General features: G+C 52.7%; 1 protein-coding gene across 2 annotated transcripts; it reads left to right on the top strand.

Moving 5' to 3' along the window:
- The first annotated feature begins 745 nt into the window (after positions 1 to 745).
- FGR (FGR proto-oncogene, Src family tyrosine kinase) lies at positions 746 to 23,972 on the top strand. 2 transcript variants are annotated; one of them, XM_055389267.2, is made up of 13 exons: positions 746 to 842; positions 11,140 to 11,202; positions 12,360 to 12,598; positions 13,145 to 13,247; positions 14,629 to 14,727; positions 18,975 to 19,078; positions 19,266 to 19,415; positions 20,428 to 20,583; positions 20,659 to 20,838; positions 21,346 to 21,422; positions 21,689 to 21,842; positions 22,911 to 23,042; positions 23,139 to 23,972. In XM_055389267.2, exons 3-13 carry the CDS (start codon positions 12,373 to 12,375, stop codon positions 23,345 to 23,347), a joined length of 1,590 nt encoding a protein of 529 aa, XP_055245242.1. In that variant the 5' UTR covers positions 746 to 842; positions 11,140 to 11,202; positions 12,360 to 12,372; the 3' UTR covers positions 23,348 to 23,972. The 2 variants fall into 2 exon arrangements, with proteins under 2 accessions (XP_055245242.1, XP_004025316.1); XM_004025267.4 differs by lacking the exon at positions 746 to 842 and adding an exon at positions 894 to 1,222.
- The last annotated feature ends 2,123 nt before the right edge of the window (positions 23,973 to 26,095 follow it).

Here is a 26,095-nt window from a genome sequence, read left to right on the forward strand (position 1 = left end):
TGAGACTACAGGCGCCCGCCACCACGCCCGGCTAATTTTTTGATTTTTAGTAGAGATGGGCTTTCACCGTGTTAGCCAGGACGGTCTTGATCTCCTAACATCGTGATCCGCCCGCCTCGGCCTCCCAAAGTGCTGGGATTACAGGCGTGAGCCGCTGCACCCGGCCTTTTCTTTCTTTTTTTTAAAAAAAGTCATTTTCTGCAACAAAACCCACATTCTTTTTTTTTTTGTTTGTTTGTTTTTTTAAGGCAGGGTCTTGCTCTGTCACCCAAGGTAGAGTGCAGTAGCTCAATCACAGCTCACTGCAGCCTCGACTTGCCTGACTCGAGGGATCCTTCCACCTCTGCCTCTGCAGTAGCTGGGACCACAGGTGCACACCACCACAACGAGCTAATTTAAGAAAAATTTTTTTTGGTAGAGATGGTGTCTCCCTATGCTGCCTAGGCTGGTCTGGAATTCCTGGGCTCAAGCAATCCTCCCACCCAACCTCCCAAAGTGCTGGGATAACAGGCTGAGCCACTGCCCCCAGCCAGTTACTCAGTTTTTCTAAAACTTGGGTGCCCGGGGGAGGCTGACACCCTTCCCACTCCTCTGAAAGGCAGTTTCCTAAGGGAAGGGTCTTCTGCTGCTCACCACCCTTGACAGCCCTGTGTCCCCAGTGCTCAGCCCCTGAGGAAGCGAAGGCATGCTGACAGGGTCCATGTGATCCATGTCCAGTGGCTCTGGCGACAGCAGTCTGAAGTCAGCTGGCTGAGAACTCGAGTAAGGCCAGTCCCGATCTGGTCCTCAGGGATGGAGAAAAGCCCCTCTTAACCTCCAATTCAATGATCCTAAAAGAGCAGGTGCTTCGGGGGTGCTGAAACTGCGCTTTTGGAGGGGGCTTTTGGGAAGGCCGGGCTGGGGACTCAGGTCTGGAGGGTGACAGAGCCGACCTCCCGTAAACCAGGGAGGAGGAAGGTGGGGGTGGGTGGGCCTAGGATCTGGGGGCGCCTCCTCGCTGCGGGGAGCTGGCTTGGGGCTAGGGCGTGACTGTCTCCCTGCCACCATCACCGCCCGCCGGCCGTGACTGCAATAAGAGAAGTCCGAGGCGGCTTCCTCCTCCCTGCCCAGCAGGGGCGGCGGTCAGAGGCGGGCAGCACCCCAGTTCTCCCCGCACGCCGGCACTCGCGGCTGCTGGAGCCCCGGCTGGCTCACCCCGGGGCCGGGCAGAATTGGGCTCCAGGTAAGCGACAGCGTCGGGTGGGGACTGGGCAGGTCAAGCAGTGCCCTCCCCCTCGAGGCTCTGGAGAGAGGACTGGGGGTACAGGGGAAGAGAAGCCTGAACCTGGGGGTGGGGGGACACCTGAGCAAGATGACAGCCAAAGGGACCCCAGCCCGAAAAGGCCTAAGGAGGAAAACGGGCGACCTGGAAAGCAAGGCTGATAAACCTGGGGGAGAGGGCGGAGGGGAGCACGGGGGAAGCCGACCAAAGGGACCCCCAAAAAGGTCTAGTGGGTAAAATGGAGGGGACTGATAAGAGTTTAGGAAGGGGGCTAAGGAGGGGGAGAAGGACTAAGGGGAATCCCCAGGAGGGTCTGGGGGAGAAACTGAAGGGATCGTGAGAGTGGGACTTTGGGGAGAAGCCGACGGGTCTGATGGGTCCGGGAGAGGGGAAATGGGTGGGGGTGCTGGAGGGAGCTGGCGGGAAGGGGGTTGAGGAGAACGACTTCTGGAGGACGGAGAACCTGGGGTGCAATTGCGGGTCCAGGAAGTTCCCCTCTTCCGAGCCGGCCGAAGTCGGGGTGAAGCCCACAGCCCGCAGGGTAACATTAGCGGCCGCGACCGCGGCCCCGCGACCCTCTCGGCCCGCCCTTGCGGTAGGTTCCGCGCTGCAGGGGACTCCTGCCCGGCGCGCGAGGCGTGGGTCCCCGCTTCCTGGGGAAGTCCCCGCCCTCGGCAGGGACTGGCCTCTCCGGGCGCCCCCTCCGCGCCCGCGGCGGTCTCGGCCCGCGCTCCCCGCGGGATCCGGGAATTGCTGCCGCCCCGACGGAAATCCTGCCTTTGACCGCGAGTGCCCGCAGGGGCTGCCTCCAAGGCAACGAGAGGGCGGGCCGCGCTGGGCCGCCGCGGGGCTCCTGGTGGGCGCAGCCCCCTTTGCTCTCCGCCTTCGCCCCCTTTTTGAATCCTCGGTCTGGTGGGTGGGGGGTGGGCTTCCCGACCGAGGTAGGAGGCGATGCCGCTGTATTCAGGGATCCTGGGGTGGAGGATCTGCTGTTTGAGAGACCTGGGTTCTTAGCAAGACTGGGCCCTTAATTGCTGTGTGACTGTAGGCAAGTTACAGGGCTTCTCTGGGCCTCATTTTCCTCATCTGAACTATGGTGAGAAATGATCCTTGTGTCCACCCTTCCCCCACGAGAATCAGGTGCAGAAAGCAGTTTTTGCTGAGTGTCCTGAAGGGTTAAGGGCTATCCCTGACTCAGCGAGCCTCCCCTTCACCTTCTCAAAAGCATGCAGAGGAGACCAGCCTGGGCAGCACAGGGAGACCCCCGTCCTGTCTCTACAAAAAAATATAGTTAGCCAGAAGGCTGGAAGTGGTGGCACCTGCCTGTAGTCCCAGCTACTCCAGAGGCTGAGGCAGGAGGATTGCTGGAGCCCACGAGTTCAAGGCTGCAGTGAGAGCTCCTGGATGAGAGAGTGAGATTTTGTCTGTAAACAACAACAACAACACAAAGCATGGAGGGGGACCAGACTGCCCGGCTCTCACTGACAGGGCCTCCAGGGACCAGCACACAGTTGGCGTCTAAATAGTTTATGGCTCTGATGAGAGCCCATACTGGGGAGGTCAGCAGAGTTGAAATCTGTCTCACACCCTCTCTGGTGCTGCATCCAGTTGGCCGCCCCTCGGGTGTGTACTCTCAGGGGCCCTGATGTCCTTGGCATCCTTCCGACTGTGGTGATGATGGGAGAGTAGGACCCTGTTCCCACTTCACAGATGGGAAGATGGAGGTTTGGGAGTTGGCAACCTGCCGGGCCAACAGTAGGGACCAGAAGTCCAGGACATCTCGTCTCTGATGTAGCCTGAGCTGAGGCCTGAATCCTTACCTCATCCCTACCAAGTTTCATGTACCCTCCGGGGAGGAGGGTGTGGGGTTTAGGGGCTTCATGACTACTTCCTGTTCCAGTGAGTAGGTGCTCTCACACCCTCCTCCAGTGAGGGTGTGAGTGTTTGTATGTTTTAGGCTCTGAGTGAATGAGCATGAACCCTTGAGCATATGAGTGGATGTTTGGGTGTTCTCTGCAGCCACCTGGGGCTGATGTGGCAAAGGAAGTGGCCAGACCTCAGGAGGCTGGGTAGGGAACCCCAGAGCTGGGGAAGTAGGGGCCAGGGCTCTTCCCACACAGAGCAGACTGGGCTGACCTAAGGTGGGAAAAGGCAGGATGTCCCCCTCACCGCCCCACTCCCCTGAGGGACCAGGGAGGGGGCTTCCTGTCTGGCCACACCGTGAAATCTAGACTCCCATCCCTTGGCTGCCCCTGGACCCCCGCCCCCCGCCGCCATGGCTTCCATCTCCTGAAAATCCTGAGTCCCAGGCCAGATGGCATCTAAAGAGCTGTGTTTTAGAGGCTGGTGGGTGGTTTTCAGCAACAGGTGGAAAACCACTTTTACCCACAAGAAGTGGAAAAAACTGCTGATGGCCTCGGGACCACATGGAGGGTAAAGGCCACCCCCGATCCTGCACACACCTGGCCTCACCACGGTGGTGGTGGAGTCAGACAGGGTTGGGTGGGTATGTCTTCTTCAGGAGGCAGTTTCGAGGCCTCAAGAAAGGATGGTGTGAGATGAAAGGGGGTTAATGAAGGCCGGGCACAGTGGCTCACACCTGTAATCCCAGCACTTTAGGAGGCCGAGGTGGGTGGATCACCTGAGGTCAGAAGTTCAAGAACAGCCTGGCCAACATGACTAAACCCCATCTCTACTAAAAATACAAAAATTTAGCTGGGCATGGTGGCAGACGCCTGTAATCCCAGCTACTCAGGAGGCTGAGGCAGGAGAATTGCTTGAACCTGGGAGGCAGAGGTTGCAGTGAGCCGAGATCGAACCATCGCGTTCCAGGCTTGGCGACAGAATGAGACACTGTTTCAAAAAAAAAAAAAGTAGAAGAAGAAGAAGAAAGAAAGAAAGAAAGAAAGGGAGTTAATGAGCAGTGAGGGCCTCAGCAAAGGCACTGGCATTCAGCCAGGTGGAGGGTCTCAGTGAGAGGACTGGGGGTGAGGGATGGAAGCCCGCCCGGTCTGAGGGATAGGGCCTAGTGAGAGATGCGGCACAGTGGGATGGGAGTCACCTGCAGACCTCAGCCTTGCTCCCTGCCCCTCCAGCCCTGGCCTGCCCCCGGCCAGCCCAGAGCCTGGAGGAGAAGCCGGAACTCTTGCAGGATGGTGGTTTCCTGCCCCTGCCCAAAGTCCCAGTTCCCTTTTGATGAAATCCCCCAGGCGGCTGGGTCAGCTCAGCCCTCTCACCTCACCCTGGGAACTTCTCTTTCTTCTCAGCCCTGCCCAGTCCTGTACCCTCTGGTCCCACACTGTCACTGCCACGGAGGACCTTCCTCAAGGGAAAGGAGGGAAGTGAAAGTTCACTGGGCACTTACTGTATGTCTGATGCTTTCAGTGATGTGACCCTATTTGATGCTGAGAAGCAACCCCAGGAGGTGGACATTTGTATTCTTATTTTATAGGCCAAGATGCTGCCGCTCAGGGAGATGAACTGACTTGCCCAATGCCTTAAGCTAGTTGTCAGGCAGGCTAGAATTTGAGCCTAAATCTGCCTCTAGATCCCACAGATACTTGGTGAGGGTTGCGGGGGCAGGACATCCTGTGTCTACATCAAAGAACTGGCATAGCTTTGGGAAGTGTGGGCCTCGAAAAAGGATGGGTGGACCTGGGGTTCCTATGTCCAGCAGTAGGGGTGAGTGGGAGGCAGGGTCCCTCCCTGCTGGGTGACCAGCTGCCATATGACAGGGGTGGTGTGTTCGACCGGAAGTATGACATTCACTAGTTAGGAACAGCATGATCTCCTGCTCAGGCTTTGGAGAACACAGCAGTGGGGGAGGGAACAGAACTCTGGACTTGAATTAATAGTCCTGACTTTGAATCCCTTGTCTGGCTGTGTGATCCTGGGAAAGTAACTTCCCCCTATGCAAAAGAGAAGGTGGAGTGGTAAATGGTCCCTGGGGGCCATTCTGGTTTTGGTTATTGGTCACACTTGGCCGCTGCACATCGGGCAAGAGCCACATGTCATGAAGCCCTCACAACAACTACTCAGAAGGTGCAGATGCAACAACTAAGGCTCAGAGGCTTATGTCAAAGATCCAAGGTCATAGAGCTACTGAAGAATGGAGCTGGGGAGGGCCACATGGCAGATGTTGAAGTGAGGAGCACTGCGGTCCAGGGTTGGACCTCAGTTTGATACTCGTAACCTGATTTTGACCCTGATGGGGATCTCGGAGGCAACTCCTGTAAACCAGATGTTCAAGAGACATATTTATAAACAGAACGAAGTGCCCAGAATGATGCTGTGGCTACTCTCTGAGCTGCCCCCTTTCTGGTATTAGCAGGCAGCAAAGTTCAGTGCTGAGAAAAGAGAGACCTGGCTTCTTCAGATTCAGTGACTGCCTGAGAAAATCTAGGTAGATATGGCTCTCTCTCTCTCTCCTGCACCCCTCCCTCCCCCCACCTGCGCCCTGCCTGCTGTATCAAGGATTTAGAGCATGAGGCACAGGGCTCAGTACACTAGGTGCTCCTTAAGAGACACACGTTATTGCAGGGGTGTCCAATCTTTTGGCTTCCCTGGGCCGCATTGGAAGAAGAAACATTGTCTTGAGCCACACATAAAATACACTAACACTAATGATAGCTGATGAGCTTTTAAAAATTGCAAAAAAGGCCGGGTGCGGTGGCTCATGCCTGTAATCCCAGCGCTTTGGGAGGCCGAGGCGGGCAGATCACGAGGTCAGGAGATCGAGACCATCCGGGCTAACATGGTGAAACCCCGTCTCTACTCAAAATACAAAAAATTAGCCAGGCGTGTTGGCAGCGCGCCTGTAGTCCCAGCCACTCAGGAGGCTGAGGCAGAAGAATCACTTGAACCCAGGAGGTGGAGGTTGCAGTGAGCCAAGATTGTGCCACTGCACTCCAGCCTGGGCAACAGAGTGAGACCCCGTCTCAAAAAAAAAATCACAAAAAAAATCTCATAATGTTTTCAGAAAGTTTACTAATATGTGTTGGGCCACATTCAAAGCTGTCCTGGGCTGCATATGGCCCATGGACCATGGGATGGACAAGCTTGCATTATTGCTTCTACTAGGATTACAGAATGGGCTAGTGGTTACAGTGGTTTTTGGCAACCAGTTGATCAGCATTGCATTTTAGTATCCTTTACTCACAATGTAATCTTGGGCAAGTTACTTAACATCTCTGTGCCTCAGTTTCTTCATCTGTAAAATAAGGGTAGTCATAAACCCACCTCACAGGTTCACCAAATAAGACCATGACTGGGAATTACTTGGCAAGATGCTAGTCACTGTGTAACTGTTTAATAAATTAGCTCATTTTTACTGCCACCTGGATTTCTAGGAAGTCAAATTACTCTCCAAAGAATTGGTGGCACATAGAGATCAGAGCAAGAGGAGGATGAAGAGTCCTAGGGCTATTTTCATGCAGATGTCTGAGCAGAGTGAACCCAATCTGCTCTCCCTCCGTCTTTTTCCCTCCTTGTCTCTTTAGCTCTCTCTCTCTCTTTCTCTTCATCTCTGCCTCTCTCTGTTTCTATCTCTTTCTGTCTCTCGGTTACTCTTTCTCCTTAATTCTCATTTCTGCCTCTGTCTCTTTGTCTCTGTTTCTTTCTGGCAGTGTGTGCTGGAGCCAGCTAGTTACTGGCTCAGGGGAGTTCATTCTGTGTGTCTCTTCCACTCCAGCTTTCAGGAAGTCACTTTGGTAGCTTTAAATCAGCCATTGTGGGAATATTTACACCATGGAAATCAGAAAATGTGACAAATCAGGGCTTTTTCTTCTCTTTTCTTTTCTTTTTTTTTTTTTTTTTGAGAGTCAGTTTACCAGCATACCACGCTGTGTTTCTCTGTCTCTGTCCCTTCCTTCAATCTCTCTGTCTTTCTGTCTCTCTGGCTCTTTCTCTTTATCTCCCTGTATCTCTCAAACTCTGCCTCTCTCTCTCTTTCTTTCTGCCTCTCCTTTTTCTGTCTTTCCCCATCTCTTTCTTTCCTCTGACAAAACAGGATGAACATGGCTACATGCAGTGTGGCCCCTCCCTGCCTTGGGCCATGCAGATGTCATACCCTGTGCCCTACATCCCCTGACCCCTCAGCATACTGGTCCCCAGAGAGCCAGGCCTGGCTAGGGCTTTGGTCTGCATCAAGTCTGGAAGTGATAAGACCCAAGAGCTGCCTACCTCTGCCTGCTGACGACACTGTCAGCCCTGCCAGGGCTCTTCCTGAGCCCACAGAGCTTCCTTCTCAGATGCTGATAGTCTCTCCCTTCCAGCCATACTGGGCGTGCAGAATTCAGGGATCCCCTCCATCTGATATAGATATGTTGTGGCAATATATACGTGGGTATTATTGGAAGTGGCAACATTGTATCTGTGTGTGAACATGAGAGATTGTATAAGTCTATGTTCTCCTATAGAGGAGAGCTCTATGTGGGTCCATGTCACCGGCGAGGGCTGCGTATATCTGTGTGTGTGTGTGTGCGCGTGTGTGTGTGTGTGTGTGTCCCTACATGGGGGCGGGGGGACAGTGTGGGGGCATCCGCATTTGTGCATGCTAGCAGGAATGGCTGCATCTGTCTGTATCTGTGATAGGCAATGGAGAGAAATGCTTGAAAGCTCAGATTCTGGAGCCAAACACCAGGATACATCATGTCTGTGGCCTTCTTTTTTGAGACAGAGTTTCACTATGTTGCTCAGGCTGGAGTACACTGGCATGATCATAGCTCACTGCAGCCTCTATCTCCCGGTCTTGAGTGGTCCTCCTGCCTCAGCCTCTCGGGGCACGTGCCACCATGCCAAGCTAATTTTTGGAGTTTTTTGGGGGTTTTTTTTGTTTTTTTTTTTTTTGAGACAGAGCTTCACTGTCACTCAGGCTGGAGTGCAGTGACAGGTGTAAGCCACCGTGCCTGGCCAATTTTTGTATTTTTTGTAGAGATGGGATTTGCCATATTGCCCAGGTTGGTCTCGAATTCCTGGACCCAAGCAATTCTCTTGCCTTGGCCTCCCAAAGTTCTGGGATTACAGATATGAGCCACTGTGACTGGCCAACCCTGGGCAGGTTTCCAAACCTCTCTGTGCCTCAGTTGCCTCATCAATAACAATAATACTTAGGCCGGGTGCAGTGGCTCACACCTGTAATCCCAATACTTTGGGAGGCCAAGGCAGGTGGATCACTTGAGGTCAGGAGTTCAAGACCAGCCTGGCCAACATAGTGAAAACCCATCTCTACTAAAAATACAGAAATTAGCCCGGCATGGTGTTGGGCGCCTGTAATCCCAGCTACTCAGGAGGCTGAGGCAAGAGAATGGCTTGAACCCAGGAGGCGGAAGTTGCAGTGAGCCAAGATCATGCCATTGCACTCCAGCCTGGGTGACAAGAGTGAAACTCCCTCTCAAAATAAATAAATTAATAATAATAATACTTAAATCATAGGGTTGTATGGATAAAATGAGATAATATAGGTAAAGTGCTTAATGCAGTGGCCAGCACATAGTAAGTGCTATAAATTTTGTATTTGCTATTCTTTTATAGAGGATGTCTGTGTGTGTGTGTGTGTGTGTGTGTGTGTGTGTGTGTGTGTGTGCGCACGCGCATGCGCATCTATGTGCAGACGGATGAGGGCTGGAGGTGTGTGTATATGGGGTGTGTGTACACTAGAAGATGTTTGTGCTAGGAATCTGTGCAGAGGAGCCTGGAGCCTGTGCATGAGGCAGCTGAGGTAATGTGCCAACTGAGAAGGGGTCTGAAGGGCTGTGTGGATCTGGGTATCAGCATGGTGCGCCATTTGAGGTGTGTATGTGTGTCTTCCTGTGAGAAGGCTTTATTCTCACCCTTGGTTTTTCTGTTTTCTTTTTAAAATAGAGACAGGGTCTTACTCTGTCTCCCAGGCTGGAGTGCAGCGGTGCAATCACAGCTCCTGCAGCCTCGAACTCCCAGCCTTAAGCAATCCTCCCACCTCAGCCTCCCGAGTAGCTGGGACTACAGGTGGGTGCCATCAGGACTGGCTAATTTAAAAAAAAATTTTTTTTGTAGAGACGGGGTGTCCCTATGTTGCTCAGGCTGGTCTCAAGCTCCTGGGCTCAAGCAATCATCCTGCCTCGGCCTACCAAAGTCCTGGGATAGCAGGTGTGAGCCACTGTGCCTGGCCTCACCCTTGTTTTTGTATCAGCCCCATCTCTCTTTTCACCAGTCCCTGAAATCCCTCCCGCTGGGCCCTGGATGGCTTCCAGTCCTCCACCTCTATTTTCTGCCCTGGCTCTAACTAGCCCTGTAGCATCCTGGGGCGTTTTAGACACAGTGGTTTCATCCCAGGGAGGGGTCCCGGGGCAAAGGTCTCAGGCAGGGCCCAGTGAACAGGGGCTATTTTAGGGCAGGCTTCTCACCACAGCCCGCCCCACAGTTCACCACATGGGTGTGATGCCCCCACCCCCACCCAACACACACATGAGAGATCACTTACAGCAAAGGGTGAGAGGGGCAGGTGGGGCTAGGGTGGAGACCAAAGCACTGATGTGACAGAACCATCAGCCAGGCAACTGGACCTGGTGGATCCAGGAGGACTTTCTGGAAGAGGTGAGTGGTGCTAGGTAGGAAGGATAGGACACAGAGAGAAGAGGAAGAGAACATCTGTAAGGATGACTGGACTGGGGATCGAGAGAGAGAAGCTGGGGGCCCTTGCTTCTAGGACCTTGGGGCCCCTCTGGGGCAAATCAGGGTTCACAAGGTTGGCCCCACCCTAAACTCTCCATTCTTCTCACATCTTAGGAAACCAAGCCCTCTCACCAGTCAGTTCCTCTCTGAGTGTTGCAATGGCAAAGTTTCTGGCAGGGTGTGGGGGACCCTTGCTCAATGACCTCCTGCCCTGTTGCTCAGAGGATACCGCTGCCAGAAAAGGGTTGGCTCATTGTGGGGCTTCCCAGGGTACTCTGGTAGCCCCAGCTTCTGACCTGGTCCTTTCTCTGGTATGGGGATAGGAGGAGAGCTCCGGAGGCAGGTATCCACTGTCACTCACCCACCACATGGAACCCTAGGGTGGCTGGGAGCACAGCAGGGTTCAGAGGAAGGACTTTTGTTTGTTTGTTTGTTTGTTTTTAAGATGGAGTCTCACTCTGTCACCCAGGCTGGAGTGCAGTGGTGCGATCTCGGCTCACTGCAAGCTCCACCTCCCAGGTTCAAGTGATTCTGCTGCCTCAGCCTCCCAAGTAGCTGGGACTACAGGCGCCCACCTCCACGTCTGGCTAATTTTTGTATTTTTAGTAGAGACGGGGTTTCACCATATTGACCAGGCTGGTCTCGAACTCCTGACCTTGTGATCCACTCACCTCGGTCTCCCAAAGTGCTGGGATTACAGGCGTGAGCCACCGCGCCCGGCCGGAAGAACTGGTTTTTAGGAGATGGTGACTGGGGACTGTGAGGGAGCTGAGCATGGCTTGATAGAAATCCCGTTAGAGAGATGATTATAATGTACAAAATCATGCGTGTCTGAGTGTGTTCATCTGTTAACCTGGCAGGCACCACATGTATATGTGCATGTGTATGTGTGTGTGCTAGTGTGAGCTTGGGCTTGTTAGAGCCTGTATTGGCGTGTGATGGGGTTGGCACGCACACTCATGCAGATATATGCTGTGAGTGTTATTGTGTGACTGTGCTGGTGGGTCAGGTGAGTATGAGTGTGAAAGAGAGCTGGTGTGGGTGGTTTGCCCTATGTGACGGGGGTTGTGTAAGTGTGCCAGGGGTGATAGGAAGGAAAGTGAAGGCAGAAGTCATGCTGGGGCAGAGCCCAGGCCTTCTGGCTTCCTGAAGAGGGCAGGAGCTGGGCAGCTGCTGACAGAAACATTGGCAGAGACTTCATCTTCCTTGTCCTTCTGTCTCACCCTCAGGTCTCTGACCCCTCCCAAGGATCATGCCGCAGCCCCACTGACCCAGGAGTAGGGGCCTAAGGGGTGAGTGGGGTACACTGAGGGCTTTCAGGGTCAGGAAACAGGGTGGGGGTGGCCTTCCTGAACCCCACAACTCCTCACAGCCCCCTCCTCCTACAAGGACCCTGTTGCTAGGTAACGGATGGGGGAGCCAGAATGAGGCAGCTTGAGAGGCTGAAGGCTGGACCCACGACAGGAAATGGCCTTGATCCCCCTCTGCAGTGACTCTCCAGGTGCAGACACACAGCCTCACACACACTCACACACAAACATGCGCAGATATATAGACATACATGCAGAGATACACACATCCAGAGACAGGCACACTGCTCCCACACAGAGATAGGTGCACATTCATAGACACACAGACACAGAGACACCCACTCACACAGACAGGCACATACATACTCACACAGAAACATGTGCACACAAACACGGTCTTACAGACATATACACATGCAGCCAAACACATACACAGAGACTTTTATACACTCTCATATACACACAAACATGCACACACAGACAGACATCCACAAAGAGCTGCACACACACGCATACCCACACAGGCAAACTCACCCATACTTAGAGACACACAAAGACGCACATGTACAAGCACACTGAAAGAGTCACAGAAACACAACGTATCAAAGCAATAGGACCCAACCTGAGCAATATAGCAAGACCTTGTCTCTACTAAAAATCAAACAAATTAGCCAGGGGTACTGGCACGCACCTGTAGTCCCAGTTCTTGGGAGGCTGAGACCAGAGGATCACTTGAGCCCAGGAGATCAAGGCTGCAGCAAGCTATGATTGTGCCACTGCACTCAAGCCTGGGCAACAGAGTGCGATCTTGTCTCAAAACAGAACAAAAAAAGCAAAGCAATAGGAGGCAAAAATATGCAAATAAGCATAGCAATATCCCAATGTAGAAAGCCAGCCCCAGAGATATAGACATGAGCCAATGGGAAGAGAAGCACTGAGGGGGGACATACTGTGAGGCAGACTGAACGGTACAGTAGGTGGCCCAGTTCCGCCTTTATCCCTTACAGGGAGGACCCCAATCTAGGCCCAAGAGGGAAAGCCACGTGCTTGTATGAGCTTATGAGCATGTGCATGCACGTGTGTGCACAGGGTGGTGCACCTGGCAGGGGCCCTTGAGTGAGGCATGCCCCATTCTGTAGCAGGGAACCTGGAATGGGCTGTGTGTTCTGCAAGAAATTGGAGCCGGTGGCCACGGCCAAGGAGGATGCTGGCCTGGAAGGGGACTTCAGAAGCTACGGGGCAGCAGACCACTATGGGCCTGACCCCACTAAGGCCCGGCCTGCATCCTCATTTGCCCACATCCCCAACTACAGCAACTTCTCCTCTCAGGCCATCAACCCTGGCTTCCTTGATAGTGGCACCATCAGGGGTGTGTCAGGTGAGTCCAAGGGGTCGGAGGCAGGAGCTGCCTGGATCCTGGGAGAAACTGAGGGAAGAAGAAGAGATGCGAACTTGCCCTTAGGAGCCTCCAGGAGGATGTGGCAGATACAACCCCGCTTTCAAGATCACATGGGCTGAGGGAGTCTGTACAGCCCTACCATCAGAAACCACAGTCTGCAGGGGAGGGTCAAGAAGCTCTACTCCCAGTCTGAGAGGGGCAGGATCCTGTGACAGATGCAAGTGACAAAGAGAAACTTCTCGCCCTTTTAGGTGCCACTTCCCAGATGGGAAGTCTTCTTGGTGGGGAAGAGGAGGAGTGGGCAACAAGGGGATCCTCCATGGTGGGAGGAATGGGCTTGAAGTTGTGTGTCCTAAGCTGTGGAGACCAAATCAGAAATTCCTTGGACCCCAAAGGCCTTTGGGAACCGGAGCACTAAAGGAGTGGGGAGGTGCAGCACCTGGCTGGGGAACAGGAATTTGGGGTGCAGCCCCCTTGGTGCTTCTGCCCCATGCCCTACCCTGCTGAGTAGCCCTGACTCTGCAGGGATTGGGGTGACCCTGTTCATTGCCCTGTATGACTATGAGGCTCGAACTGAGGATGACCTCACCTTCACCAAGGGCGAGAAGTTCCACATCCTGAACAATACGTAAGTGACCAGGCCACCTAGTTAGAACATTGCCTGGGCTGGGAGCAGGACACAGACAGGAATCCCACCTGGTCCCTAGCCTCAGAATGCTCCAGCCTAGTTGGGAACACATATACATAACAATAAAAACCCTGGGTGACTGCAACTGTGTGCTGGTTTGGGGGGGTGGTGTTGGGCCACTGCACCCGGCCTAGAGGAGATGATTTTTAAGCTGAGGCTATAAAAATGAAATAGACGGCCGGGTGCAGTGGCTCATGCCTGTAATCCCAGCACTTTGGGAGGCCAAGGCGGGTGGATCACCTGAGGTCAGGAATTCGAGACCAGCCTGGCCAACATGGTGAAACCCTGTCTCTATTAAAAATACAAAAATTAGCGGGGCATGGTGGCGCATGCCTGTAATCCCAGCTACTTGAGAGGCTGAGGCAGGAGAATCACTTGAACCCGGGAGGCGGAGATTGCAGTGAGCTGAGATTGCACTACTGCACTCCAGCCTAGGCAACAGAGGGAGACTCCATTTCAAAAAAATAAATAAATAATTAAAAAATAAAAAATAAAAATGAATAGACAGCGAAGGAAGAGGTAAGAAAAGAGGAAGAGAGTGAGAGAGAATGAGAATAAATGATGACTTCTGAAAACCACAAAGTGGTTCACCTTAGGTGGTTCATAAAATATGGGATGCAGAATGGGAGAGAACAGAGGCTAGAGAGGTAGGCAGAGGCAGATTCTGCCAGGCTTTTTTTTTTTTTTTTTGAGTTGGAGTCTCGCTCTGTCTCCCAGGCTGGAGTGCAGTGGTGCAATCTTGGCTCATTGTAACCCCCGCCTCCTGGGTTCCAGTGATCCTGGGACTACAGGCAAGAGCCACCACGCCTGGCTAATTTTTTGTATTTTCAGTAAAGATGGGGTTTCACCATGTTGGCCAGGCTGGTCTCAAACTCCTGACCTCAGGAGATCTGCCTGCCTGGGTCTCCCAAACTGCTGGAATTACAGGCATGAGCCACCACACCTGGTCTCTGTCAGGCTTTTTAAGCCACATTGAGAAGTCTAGATTTTATCCAGAAGGAAATCTGTAGCCATTTTCTGTGGGGAAGTGACCTAGTCAGCTGTCCACTGTATTCCCCATCCCCAGCCCAGCCCAGCTTGGGAGCCCAAGGAAGAAGCTAAGAGCCCTAAGTGCTCCCGAGCTTATTCCTTCTGCAGGGACAAGCCCTCCCAGGGAAGGTGCAGTGGCTGGGGCAGAGCAGACAAAAGCCCCAGTGGTGGGGGGTGTCCAAGATGAGGGTTTGGCAGGATTCATCTCTGCAGACCTGTGTGGCTCCACCTGGCCTCAGGGTGCCTTGGGGGCTGGGGGTGCTGCTGACCATGCCCTGTTCTGTGCCTACAGTGAAGGTGACTGGTGGGAGGCACGGTCTCTCAGCTCCGGAAAAACTGGCTGCATTCCCAGCAACTATGTGGCCCCTGTTGACTCCATCCAGGCTGAAGAGTAAGTAGGGATTGGGGCAAGACCAGCCCTATGGACAGGACCCTGGAGTCCAGACTCCAAGGCCACCTCTTGGACAAGTCATTGCTCCAGTCTGAGCCTGTCTCCTTATCTAATAATTTTGTAAGGTCATTGTGAGAACAAAAGAAGATTGTACTGATAATAATAATAGTAGATAATACTTATAGAGCATGTACTATGTTCTGGGCACTATTCGAAGTACTGTCTGTGTATTAACGGGGTTAGAAATTACTACTATCCTATTTTACAAATGAGGAAGTTGAGGCACAGAGAAAGTAAATATCCTGTGCAAGTTCACATGGCTAGTGAGTGGTGGAGCTGATGTATGAACCCAGATAATTGGGCTGCATTTGCTAAGCATTACACATATTGCCTCCCAGTAAAAACAACAGTGTATGAGCTTTAAAAAATTATAAAGTGCTGAAAAAGTGCAAGGGAGCATTACTAGGAATTAATTCTATTAAGGAGGCAAGAATTTTTCTTTTTCTTTTTCTTTTCTTTCTTTTTCTTTCTTTCTTTTTTTTTTTTTTTTTTGAGACAGGGTCCTACTCTGTTGCCTAGGCTAGAGTGTAGTGTAGTGGCACAATCTCAGCTCACCGCAGCTTTGACCTCCCTGGCTCAGATGATTCTTTCACCATGCCTGGCTAATATTTTTTTTTTAAGTAGAGATGGTGTTTCGCCATATTGCCCAGGCTGGTCTTGAACTCCTGAGTTCAAGCCATCCGCCCATCTTGGCCTCCCAAAGTTCAGGGATTACAGCCATGAGCCACCGAGGCCTGGCCCAAGAGGCAGGAATTTATCATTCATTGAATACCTTTATATACTTGAGCAAGTATACTACAGCAAGTATTTATCGCCTTGGTTCACTTAATTCTCACAATAACACCGTTAATATTATTAGTTTTTTAAGAGACAGGGGCGCGCTCTGATGCCCAGGCTGGGGTACAGTAACATGATTTTAGCTTACTACAGCCTCAAACTCCTGAGCTCAAGTGATCCTCCCACCTCAGCCTCCTGAGTAGCTGATACTACCGGTGTGTGCCACCATGCCTGGCTAATTTTTATATATTTTTTTATAGAAGCAGAATCTTGCTATGTTGCTCAGGCTGGTCTCAAACTTCTGAGCTCAAGCAGTCCTCTCATCTTGGCTTCCCAAAGTGCTGGGATTTCAGGCATGAGTCACCATGCCTGGCCTTGATATTATTATTTTAGACAGAGTCTTGCTCTGTTGCCCAGGCTGGAGGGCAGTGGCGTAATCTTGGCTCACTGCAACCTCCACCTCCTGAGTTCAAGCAATTCTCGTGCCTCAGCCTTCCAAGTACCTGGGACTACAGGTGCACGCCACCACACCTGGCTAATTTTTATAATTTTAGTAGAGACGGGGTTTCAGCATGTTGGCCAGGCTGGTCTCAAACTCCTGACCTCAAGTGATCTTCCTGCCTCAGACTCCCGAAGTGCTGAGATTACAGGCATGAGCCACCGTGTCCGGCCCCTTGATATTATTATTGTTCCCATTTTACAGATGAGAAAACTGAGGCTCAAAAAGCTTTTAAAAATCTATCCTCACAAATGTCATACATATATGAGAAAAGAAAGGATTGAAGAGACTTTGCAGAGTGAGAATCCAGGACTCTGTGACTGATTTGGGTTATGGGGAGTGGGAGGAATCAAGGGTGACTCAAAGTCTCCTTAAGGAGCTGGGTGGATGATGGCACCATTTGCTAAGGCGGGAAACACAGGAGCAGGTATAAGTTCATGAGTTCTAGGGGGTACTTGTTGGATTGTGGTTTGTGGAGAGGAACATCCAGGTGGACGAGGCTGCCAGCAATTCGATTAGGTTGTGCTTTGTATGGCAGGCAACCAGCCCATGCTAATCCATGCCCCTGAATCGGCCCAGAGGAAGGGACACCTTTTCTTAATTGCCACTAAAACTCCTCAGTTTGTTTGCTGTGGCCCTTGCAGAGGGCACAACAGGCTAGGGCAGAAATTTGGGACTCATGAGAGTAAAGATGATCATTAAGGCTATATAGGAGGGGGCTGGGAGCGGTGACACATGCATGTAATCCCAGCACTTTGGGAGGCCGAGGCGGGCGGATCACATGAGGTCAGGAGTTCAAGACCAGCCTGGCCAATGTGGTGAAACCTTATCTCTACTAAAAATACAAAAATTAGCTGGGTGTAGTGGCAGGCACCTGTAGTTCCAGCTACTCAGAAGGCTGAGGCAAGAGAATCACTTGAACCTGGGAGGTGGAGGTTGCAGTGAGCTGAGATCGAGCCACTGCACTCCAGCCTGGGTGACAGAGCAAGATTCCGTCTCAAAAAAAATTAATTAATTAAAAATTTTTAAAAAAGCTATATAGACGGTTAAGGAAGAGAGTGAAGAGTGCAAAAGGTTGGCCCTAGGACCCCACTTTGGGGAAAGCTGCCCTCGAAGGAGAAGGAGCCACTGGAGAAGAGAGGAAATCCAGACCAGGCCAAGTCAGAACAACCGAGAGAGCGGAGAAGCTTCAGGAAACAAGAGAGGGCGTGTCAGAGGCTACCGCTGGATTTGGCAGTGGGGGTGACCTTGGTGAGAGATTTCTCTGTGTGAGGGTGGGAGGTGGAGGCCAGACAGCAGAGCCTGGGAGGGAGTGGGAGGTGAGGAAGTGGAGACCCAAGTGTGAAGCACTTTTTCAAGTGAAGGGAAGGCGAGAAGATACAGCAGAATGTTGATGGCAAGATGGAACTTAGAATAGTTTCCTTTGGGGAAGGGAGAAATGTGGGCATGTTTAGGGGTTGTTGGAATAGACAGGCTGCATGCAGGTGGAGGCTGCTGGCAGGAAGTGGGTATCACTGAGCAGGAGCGGGTAGGCGAGGTTCAGAGGTCAAGTGCGGTGAGGCCCAAGTCTGGGGAGGTGGTAGGAGGCGTGAAGGAGAGGACGGACAATTATGCAGAGGACAGGAGGTTTGTGGGGAGCTTCATGCTTGTGTCCACATCTTGGAGCCAGTGTCAGCAAGCACTGAGAGGTGCTCAGTGCAGTGTTGTGGTTACGGGTAGTGTGGTTAGGAGCACAGGCCCTAAAGCAGACAGCCTGGGTTCCTGTTCTAGCAACTGCTGCCCTGACTGTCTAATGGGGGTTAACAATAGTAGCTATCTCACAACATTGTTAGGAGAATTAAGTGAATACATACGTGTATTAAGGCAGACCCTAACACGAAATATGTGTGTTATTATTATAGTGATTATTAAGGAAGTAGCTAATGTCATGAGTGTGGGACGGGGGAGGGCTTTGAAAAAACTTGACAATGTGTCCTGTCTATACAGTCCCTCAACACTTCCTCCGTCCCCCTCCTGCCTGCCCTCCTGGACACACCACTTGCCAATGCCTTCCCCTGTTTCCTGAACTGTGCCTAGTACCCAGGGGCGGACTGACCTTCCCAGGGTCCACCGAGACTTCCACCACCCTTGGTTTGAAAACACGAGGCTCCTTTAATTCAACCCAAGATGGCCACAGGCCAGTTTCATGATCATCTGAGTCTTCTATGGCACCTGTGGTCACTTCAGCTCCCCCATTGTACCTGCACAGTTGGTTTAGGGCTACGGTTCAATCCCAGAAAGAATCCCCAAGGGAGAGGAGTGATTGAGGCCTGAGGTTGAAGTTTAGACTTAGGACAACATCCAAGTCTAAGAGAGTGCAGGAAGAGCAGTAGCTGGGGTGGGAGCAGCCAGAGAGAAGAGAAGCAGGAGACTGTGTTGCTCTGGAGGCCAAAGGAGGAAAGAGTTTGGAGGTGGAGGTGGGAGAAGGATCTGAGTGATCTGATTACTGGAGTGGTGAAAAAAGAACTAGGGAGAGCGGCAGAGGATTTTAGGTAGAGCTCATTAGCCAGCCTGTGGACAGGTCACTTTCCCTCTCTGAGCCTCAACTTCCTCATCTGTAAAATGAGTGCACAGAGGGGCTACAGTGAGATGAACTGAGGCTCCATGGCACCCTGATGACTGGGACTGTAGCAATTTTAATTCAAGAGAAACCTAACGAGAAGAGATGCTAACCTTTGCTGGGCACCTACTGTGTGCCAGGCATTTTACACTCCCCTTCTCTGTAATCCTCCCAGCCAGGATGTGAAGCAGATGTACCAGCCCCATTGTACACATGGGGAAAATGGAGTCTTGACTTGTGAGGTGACTGTGCAGGAGGCTGAGGTGAGGTTTGAGCAGAGCGTACCTGACTCTTGCCTGCCTTTCCCGACAGGTGGTACTTTGGAAAGATTGGGAGAAAGGATGCAGAGAGGCAGCTGCTTTCACCAGGCAACCCCCAGGGGGCCTTTCTCATTCGGGAAAGCGAGACCACCAAAGGTAGGGGTGGTGCCACGCACCAAGGCGACTGGGAGGCCCAGCCGTTGGGGTAGGGCTAGGAGCGGTAGGCTGCTTGGGTCAAGGCCAAGACTGGGACCAGGTCCTAGGGATGCTGCTGTCGGGCCTCTCCCAGCTCCCAGACTAGGGCAGAGGAGAACAGCAGATCAAAAGTGATCCTTCTCCACAGGTGCCTACTCCCTGTCCATCCGGGACTGGGATCAGACCAGAGGCGATCATGTGAAGCATTACAAGATCCGCAAACTGGACATGGGCGGCTACTACATCACCACACGGGTTCAGTTCAACTCGGTGCAGGAGCTGGTGCAGCACTACATGGGTGAGGGCAGGGGCCTCAGATCCCTGAACCAAACACCTGAAGCATTGTCCAGATGGGGAGACTGAGGCCCAGAGAAGGGAAGGGACTACCAAGCAGTATTGGCCAGACAGAAACCAGAACCCAAGGATGGGGTCTGCCAGCCCAGGATCCAGCTCTGTGAGCTTCTGGAGGAAAGCAGTCCTTCACCAAGCAGCACCCCCTAATGACTGAGCAAGGCATTGGCCAGTTTCTTGCCTCAAGGCCTCAATTTGTGGAAACTTGATGGAGTGTTTGTGCCGCCTGAATGCCCCACCAAGGCACCAGGACTGCCCTGTGGGCAGACAGGGAGCCATCATCACAGGGCCCTGAGCAGGGGGTAACAGAGGCTGGTCTCACTTTTGTGAGAAACTCTGGCTGCTGGTGGAGCTTGGATGCTAGGGGACAAGGCAGAGTGAGGGGTCCATTAGAAGGCAGTGGCCGTTGTCCAGGTGAGAGGTGGTGGAGGCCAGACTAAATCGATGGCAGTGGAGTAAAGATGAAGCAGACGATTCTGAAGCTGGGTAGGAGGCAGAATAGGCCTGACTTGGTGGAGAATTGGCTGTGGGGTTGAAGGGAAGGCAGGAGTCAATGCCCACGTTTCTGCCTTGATTGGTTATGCCAAGGATGAAGTCCACGGAAGACCATGGGCCTCATGTCCACACCTTTGCCTGGAATCCCAACCCCATTTCCACCTGTGAGAATCCCACCTTATCCTTCAAGGCCCAGCTGGAGGCTACCTCCTATGGGAGGCCCCCAGTCCTTACAGAAGGTTTACAGGGATCATCTCTCCCTCTGGGTGCCACCCCCTTCTTTGGGCACCAACATGTTCCCCTATTTAGTGGGTCAGGTTGCCTTTCTTCCTGGCCTGTGACCTCACTTGGGGCCTAGTTCCTTATAACTGATCTTAGGGTCTGGCACCAGGCTGGGATAGGATAAGGAGTGGAGGGGGGTGTCCTGGCCCACCTGTGACTCTACTTCATGACCCCTCCCCTAGAGGTGAATGACGGGCTGTGCAACCTGCTCATCGCGCCCTGCACCATCATGAAGCCGCAGACGCTGGGCCTGGCCAAGGACGCCTGGGAGATCAGCCGCAGCTCCATCACGCTGGAGCGCCGGCTGGGCACCGGCTGCTTCGGGGATGTGTGGCTGGGTACGGAGCTCCCGGGGGCCGGGGCGAGGGCCTGGGCTCGGGGGAGAGGGTCCTGACAAGACAGCCTCCAAGCAGGCACGTGGAACGGCAGCACTAAGGTGGCGGTGAAGACGCTGAAGCCGGGCACCATGTCCCCGAAGGCCTTCCTGGAGGAGGCGCAGGTCATGAAGCTGCTGCGGCACGACAAGCTGGTGCAGCTGTACGCCGTGGTGTCGGAGGAGCCCATCTACATCGTGACCGAGTTCATGTGTCACGGTCAGGAGGCGGAGCCTGGTCGGGCGGGATTCGGGGTGAAGTTAAGAGGGGAGTTTTCAGGCGTGGGACCTGGGACGCGATCTGTGAGGGACAAGGGACAATGGGCAGAGTCCCACTAAGGGACCAGGTGTGTAAAACGACTGGAGGGCTGAGGTGGGAGCCGGGCCGAGTGAGACCACTAGGGAGCTGGGGCGGGGGGCGGTGCCTCCGGTGTTAGGCGGGTAGGGCTTGGGCTAAAGAAGGCAGAATCGGGAATGAGGGAGGGTCTGGGGCGGAGTCTGGGTGGGTCGTGTCCGGGACACCAAGGAACAGAAGAAACGAGATGTGGGCAGAGTCCGTGTCTGGCAGCAGGGCCAGGACGAGACAAGTGAGGGGTTGAGGCACCCGCGGGGTCCTAAGTGAGGGGCGGGTCCAGGTGGGAGGGGCTGAGGGGCGGGGCCAAGCAAGAGGAGGAGGGGCTGGGGCCCGGGGTAGGGCTTTGCCGCTGACTTTCTGGCTTCTTCCCAGGCAGCTTGCTGGATTTTCTCAAGAACCCAGAGGGCCAGGATTTGAGGCTGCCCCAATTGGTGGACATGGCAGCCCAGGTAACTGGGCCAGCAGCCTTTACCTCCCGGACCTCCCACCTATTAACTGTTCACAAATTCGCTGTCCCCTCAAACGCCTGGGAGGGCGGCCCCGCCCCCTGCATCAGCTGTGCCTCCAGCTGTGCCTGAGAGGTACTGCCTCTCTTTCTGGGTCTCAGTCTCCCCCTCTGGAAAGTGGGTTTTTCAAATGGTCCCTCACCCCTCAAACAGGCCACGGTGTTGTGAGTCCACATGAGCTCCCATCTCTCCACACTTTGGTCCCCCAGGTAGCTGAGGGCATGGCCTACATGGAACGCATGAACTACATTCACCGCGACCTGAGGGCAGCCAACATCCTGGTTGGGGAGCGGCTGGCGTGCAAGATCGCAGACTTTGGCTTGGCGCGTCTCATCAAGGACGATGAGTACAACCCCTGCCAAGGTGCCCTGCTTCACCCCACCTTCCAAGAGCTCCCCATGCAACAAGGGACTTCCATGGGGCCCCACGCATTCAGGAACCCTTCTTCACTCCACGTCGCCCGAGTCACCCCATCCTGATGTAGTATGAGAGGCAATTCTGGGCTCAAATCCCAGGTCGGCCACTTACCAGCCATGTGGCCTTGGGCAAGTCACCTAACCTCTGGGAGCTGCCGTTTCTCTTCTGTAAAGTGACAATATTCAGATAACACCAAATCAGCAGATGTTTACCAGGCACCTGCTATGTGACAGGCACAGCTATAATTCTTGAATGAAAGACAATGGCGTGTAACAGTGGGAATTCTGTAGCCAGAATGCCTGAGTATGAATCCCAGCCAGGTATTAACTCTGTGATCTGGGCAAGTTACCTAACTACTCAGTGCCTCCTTTTCCTCATCTGTAAAATGAGTCTCTATCTCATGGGGGTTTTGTGAGGGTTAAATGAGTTAATGCATGCATATCACTTAAAACAGTGTCTGGCACACAGGAAAGGCTAGCCAAGTATTGGCCGTTATTAGGATAAGAATTATTGCAATTTTTGGAAAGTGCCCATCACTATACTAGACACATAGTACGTGTTGACTAGATACCATGTCCTTTCTACTATGCCCAGAGACCCTTGTGCTCAGGATCCCCAAAATCCTCATCCCTAGAGTCCCCATTCTCTCTCTCTCTTTTTTTTTTTTTTTGAGATGGAGTCTCACTGTCACCCAGGCTGAAGTGCAGTGGTGCGATCTCAGGTTATTGAAGCCTCCCAGGTTCAGGCAATTCTCCTGCCGCAGCCTCCCTAGTAGCTGGGATTACAGGCACCCGCCACCATGCCCGGCTAATTTTTGTATTTTTAGTAGAGACAGGGTTTCGCCATGTTGGCCAGGCTGGTCTCAAACTCCTGACCTCAAGTGATCCGCCTGCCTTGGCCTCCCAAAGTGCTGGGATTACAGACGTGAGCCACTGCGCCCAGACCCCATTCTCTTAATCCAGCTGTTTCCAGGGACACCCTCACTAACTTTCCCTGCTCCCCCATCCTCTCCAGGTTCCAAGTTCCCCATCAAGTGGACAGCCCCAGAAGCTGCCCTCTTTGGCAGATTCACCATCAAGTCAGACGTGTGGTCCTTTGGGATCCTGCTCACTGAGCTCATCACCAAGGGCCGAATCCCCTACCCAGGTTTGCCTCGCCAGGGGTAGGGCTGGGGTGGGGGATGGTCATGGGGAAGGGCTTCCACCTGGCTGTCCCTTTGACTGACAGAGTCCCATCCTTCAGGCATGAATAAACGGGAAGTGTTGGAACAGGTGGAGCACGGCTACCACATGCCGTGCCCTCCAGGCTGCCCAGCATCCCTGTACGAGGCCATGGAACAGACCTGGCGTCTGGACCCGGAGGAGAGGCCTACCTTCGAGTACCTGCAGTCCTTCCTGGAGGACTACTTCACCTCCGCTGAACCACAGTACCAGCCCGGGGATCAGACATAGCCTGTCCGGGCAGCAACCCTCTCTGGCGGTGGCCACCAGTCCTTGCCAATCCCCAGAGCTGTTATTCCAAAGCCCCCAGGCTGGCTTAGAACCCCATAGAGTCCTAGCATCTCCGAGGAGGTGGCTGCTCTGACACCACCTAGGGCAACCTACTTGTTTTACAGATGGGGCAAAAGGAGGCCCAGAGCTGATCTCTCATCCGCTCTGGCCCCAAGCACTATTTCTTCCTTTTCCACTTAGGCCCCTACACGCCTCTAGCCTTTCTCACTCCATCCCCACCCAAAGTGCTCAGACCTTGTCTAGTTATTTATAAAACTGTATGTACCTCCCTCACTTCTCTCCTATCACTGCTTTCCTACTCTCCTTTTATCTCACTCTAGTCCAGGTGCCAAGAATTTCCCTTCTACCCTCTATTCTCTTGTGTCTGTAAGTTACAAAGTCAGGAAAAGTCTTGGCTGGACCCCTTTCCTGCTGGGTGGATGCAGTGGTCCAGGACTGGGGTCTGGGCCCAGGTTTGAGGGAGAAGGTTGCAGAGCACTTCCCACCTCTCTGAATAGTGTGTATGTGTTGGTTTATTGATTCTGTAAATAAGTAAAATGACAATATGAATCCTCAAACCATGAAATACCCTTGAACCTTCCTTTGGGAGGCGGGGTGGTCAATAGGGGGTGAACGGACAGATATGGCTACAGGCAGCAGCAGGGGAAGCTGGAGAGGGCCCTAATGCCTACCAAGCACGGGGCATCCAAGGTGTGGAGTTTTAGAACACCCAGAGTCCCACTGCTCATCTGCATGTGAGTTTAGAAGACAAGCAACTGAAGATACATTAAAATGTCCCCGTCGTTGCTGATATGGCCTTCAATCTGTGTATAATAGGTTTGCTAATTCTTTATCTGAGTTCATCAGATTTGCCATTCATCACAGGCGCAATGGGACAACCTTAGGCCTCCTTTGCCAGGGCAGGGAGGAAGACCACAGTGGACCCTCTGGAGCTGTCAGACTCTCCAAAAGAGGACAGAAGAGAGGGGAGGAGAGAGAAGAGGCCTGAGGGTTAGTCTAACTCACTGGATCTCATTAGGGGAGTTTTGCCCCCAAGGGAGCTTTTGGAGAGGTTTGGAGGCAGTTTGATTTGTTTGGATCCTACAGGTAGGGATCAGGGATGCTGAACAATCTGCAGTGCACCTGCGCGATGATGAATCTTCCCACTCCCTCGTTCCCCTTAGAGAAACTCTGGAAGCTGACATGCCTCCGTGTGGAAACAAGTGGAGCAGGGAATAAAGATTCCCACCTCTCCCATCAGAAAATGTTTGTTGACCATCTGACTTACTAAGGGAATGGACAGAGAAGGAATCTGGGAGCTGGGAATCACTGCAGCAATTGGCAAATCATTACTGAGCATTGACTCTGCAAAGCATTGACTCTTTGCTAAGGAGGACCCTGGGAACACAAACATGAATAAGACCTGTCCCTGCCCTGGAGGAGGAGTTCATAGTCAAGCAGAGGAGGAAAATTATAATAATAATAACTCACTTATTAAGTGTCTTCTGAATGTCAGATGTATTTACAGCCATCTTTTCAATTTAATCCAGTACTGAGCCTGGTTCTGTGATTAGCCCCATTTGTAGGTGAGAAAACTGAGGCTCAGGGGTTACATGATGTACCAAGAGCATGCAGTGTATGTGACAGCGCTAGGATTTGAACCTAGATCTTACACCAAAGCTCATGGTCTTTTCACTAGACTTCATTGCCTCTAGGCTTTGGGAAGAGAGCCTCTGTGGAGTGTGTGTGTGTGTGCGTGTGCGTGTGTGTGTGATCCTTCCTCCTCTAGTTATTGGTAGAAAGATTCCCTGGAAATCCTCCTATGCTGGGTGACCTAAAGGAAAGAAAGATAAGACAATCAATGCAGATTGAGAGTTCCCTGTGTCCTGCCCTGTGCTGGGGGTTGCTGAATGAGAGCAATAAGATGGAGAGAAGCCAAATGGCTGCTCACAGGGGTTGTCATAGGGGTGGGAGCCTTAGCTCCACAGAAAAAGTCTCAGGGGCCAAGGCTTCCCAAGGGCCACAGTTTCTGGCTGACCAAACTCACAAGATCCTGATGTATAAGCCAGAGGCCAGTGATTCTACCTGCCATGAAATAAGCAGAGAAGAGCACGGCTCTGGAGCTGTAGTGCCTGGTGTGAATCCTGCCTCCGCCACTCACTAGCTGTGTGGTTTAGTGCAAGTTTTTCACCTCTCGAAGCCTCAATTTCCTCATCTGTGAAATAGTAATCAAATGATCAATACATGTGAGCTCTCTCTGTCACTACCGTTTGCAAATTGTTGACTGTGTGCCAGGCATCCTGCTGAGTGCATGCATGCTGCGATTTTATCCTCGCAGATCCCTATGAGGAGGAGTTTGTTGTATCTTCATGTTGCTAATGAGGAAACTGAGGCACAGTGAAGTGAATCAGCAGGACAGAAGTGGCAGAGCAGGGGCTTACACCAAGTCTTCTGACTCCAAAATCAGTGCTCTCAGTCTCCATAGCCTTTTTCTGGGACCAGAATATTCTTGTCTGCCCTACAGGGCTCTGTCTGGTACCGGGATCCCCGTTTGGTTTCAACGAAAGCCCAGCAGGGCAGTGAACCACCTGGAGTTCACCAGGCCCCTCGCTGCTCCACAGTAGAGACCAGAGCCTCCTGAGCCTGGAATCCCTGTGTCTACTGGTGCCTTCCTTGTCTCTCCCTCTGAAACAGCTAGATGAATTCTCC

The sequence above is a fragment of the Gorilla gorilla genome, chromosome 1 (genome assembly GCF_029281585.2).
Source record: "Gorilla gorilla gorilla isolate KB3781 chromosome 1, NHGRI_mGorGor1-v2.1_pri, whole genome shotgun sequence".
Taxonomy (NCBI): Eukaryota; Metazoa; Chordata; class Mammalia; order Primates; family Hominidae; genus Gorilla; species Gorilla gorilla.